The 717-nt window shown below is 60.4% G+C and overlaps 1 protein-coding gene across 1 annotated transcript; it reads left to right on the plus strand.

The window, feature by feature from the left end:
• Positions 1–103: 103 nt before the first annotated feature.
• Positions 104–570, plus strand: SPRG_06695 (hypothetical protein; the record flags this gene model as incomplete). The annotated part of the gene is made up of 1 exon (XM_012345506.1): positions 104–570. The coding sequence occupies exon 1, from the start codon at positions 166–168 to the stop codon at positions 568–570; it is 405 nt and encodes a 134-aa protein (XP_012200896.1). The 5' UTR covers positions 104–165.
• Between the last annotated feature and the right edge of the window lie 147 nt (positions 571–717).

Here is a 717-nt window from a genome sequence, read left to right on the forward strand (position 1 = left end):
CTCACCGACGGCGCTAATGTGCACCCGACGGCGACCGACGACCTGCTGCCGCCCGCCGAGTCGCTCGAGCTCATTCCGCACATGCTCTCAAACGGCGGGTGCCGTTCGTGGTACTGCTTTGAGGACCATCTGCGCGCGTCCCAGCGCACATTTCGTGTACCGGCGATGGTGTTCGACTCGGCGCCGAGCCGGGCAACGACCAAGGCGCTCCGCGAGACGTGGAAAGGTGCTGGCAACTTGCCGTCGCTCGGGCTCTCGCTGGGCATGCGCGCCTTCCTCGTGCAGTTGACCTTGTATCCGTACGTGACGCGCACGGCCAACGTCTTTGGCTTGCACTGGCAGCGCTTCTTTGTCGAGCAGGCGCACATTCCCAAGCTCTTTCTGTACTCGAACGCGGACGAAATTGTGAGCGCCGAGTGCGTCCAAGCAGCCATCGAGGACGCGACCGCCCGCGGGAGTGACGTGGCGAGTGTCAACTATGGTCAGTCGCCGCACGTCTCGCACCTTGCGACCGACCCGGTGGGCTACACCCAACACCTGCAGGCTTTTCTGGACAAGCACGTGCGATAATCGAAACAATACAAATAACTCGAGACGCAATTTCACTGACCAGGAGATGACGAGCACAACGTGAAACCGGACAGCTGCAGTACATAGTACCTCGAGTCAGAGGCCTGCGCCAACTGCATTAAATGGACAAGGATGACCAATGACAAG

Source organism: Saprolegnia parasitica, assembly GCF_000151545.1.
Source record: "Saprolegnia parasitica CBS 223.65 unplaced genomic scaffold supercont2.23, whole genome shotgun sequence".
Classification (NCBI taxonomy): Eukaryota; Oomycota; class Saprolegniomycetes; order Saprolegniales; family Saprolegniaceae; genus Saprolegnia; species Saprolegnia parasitica.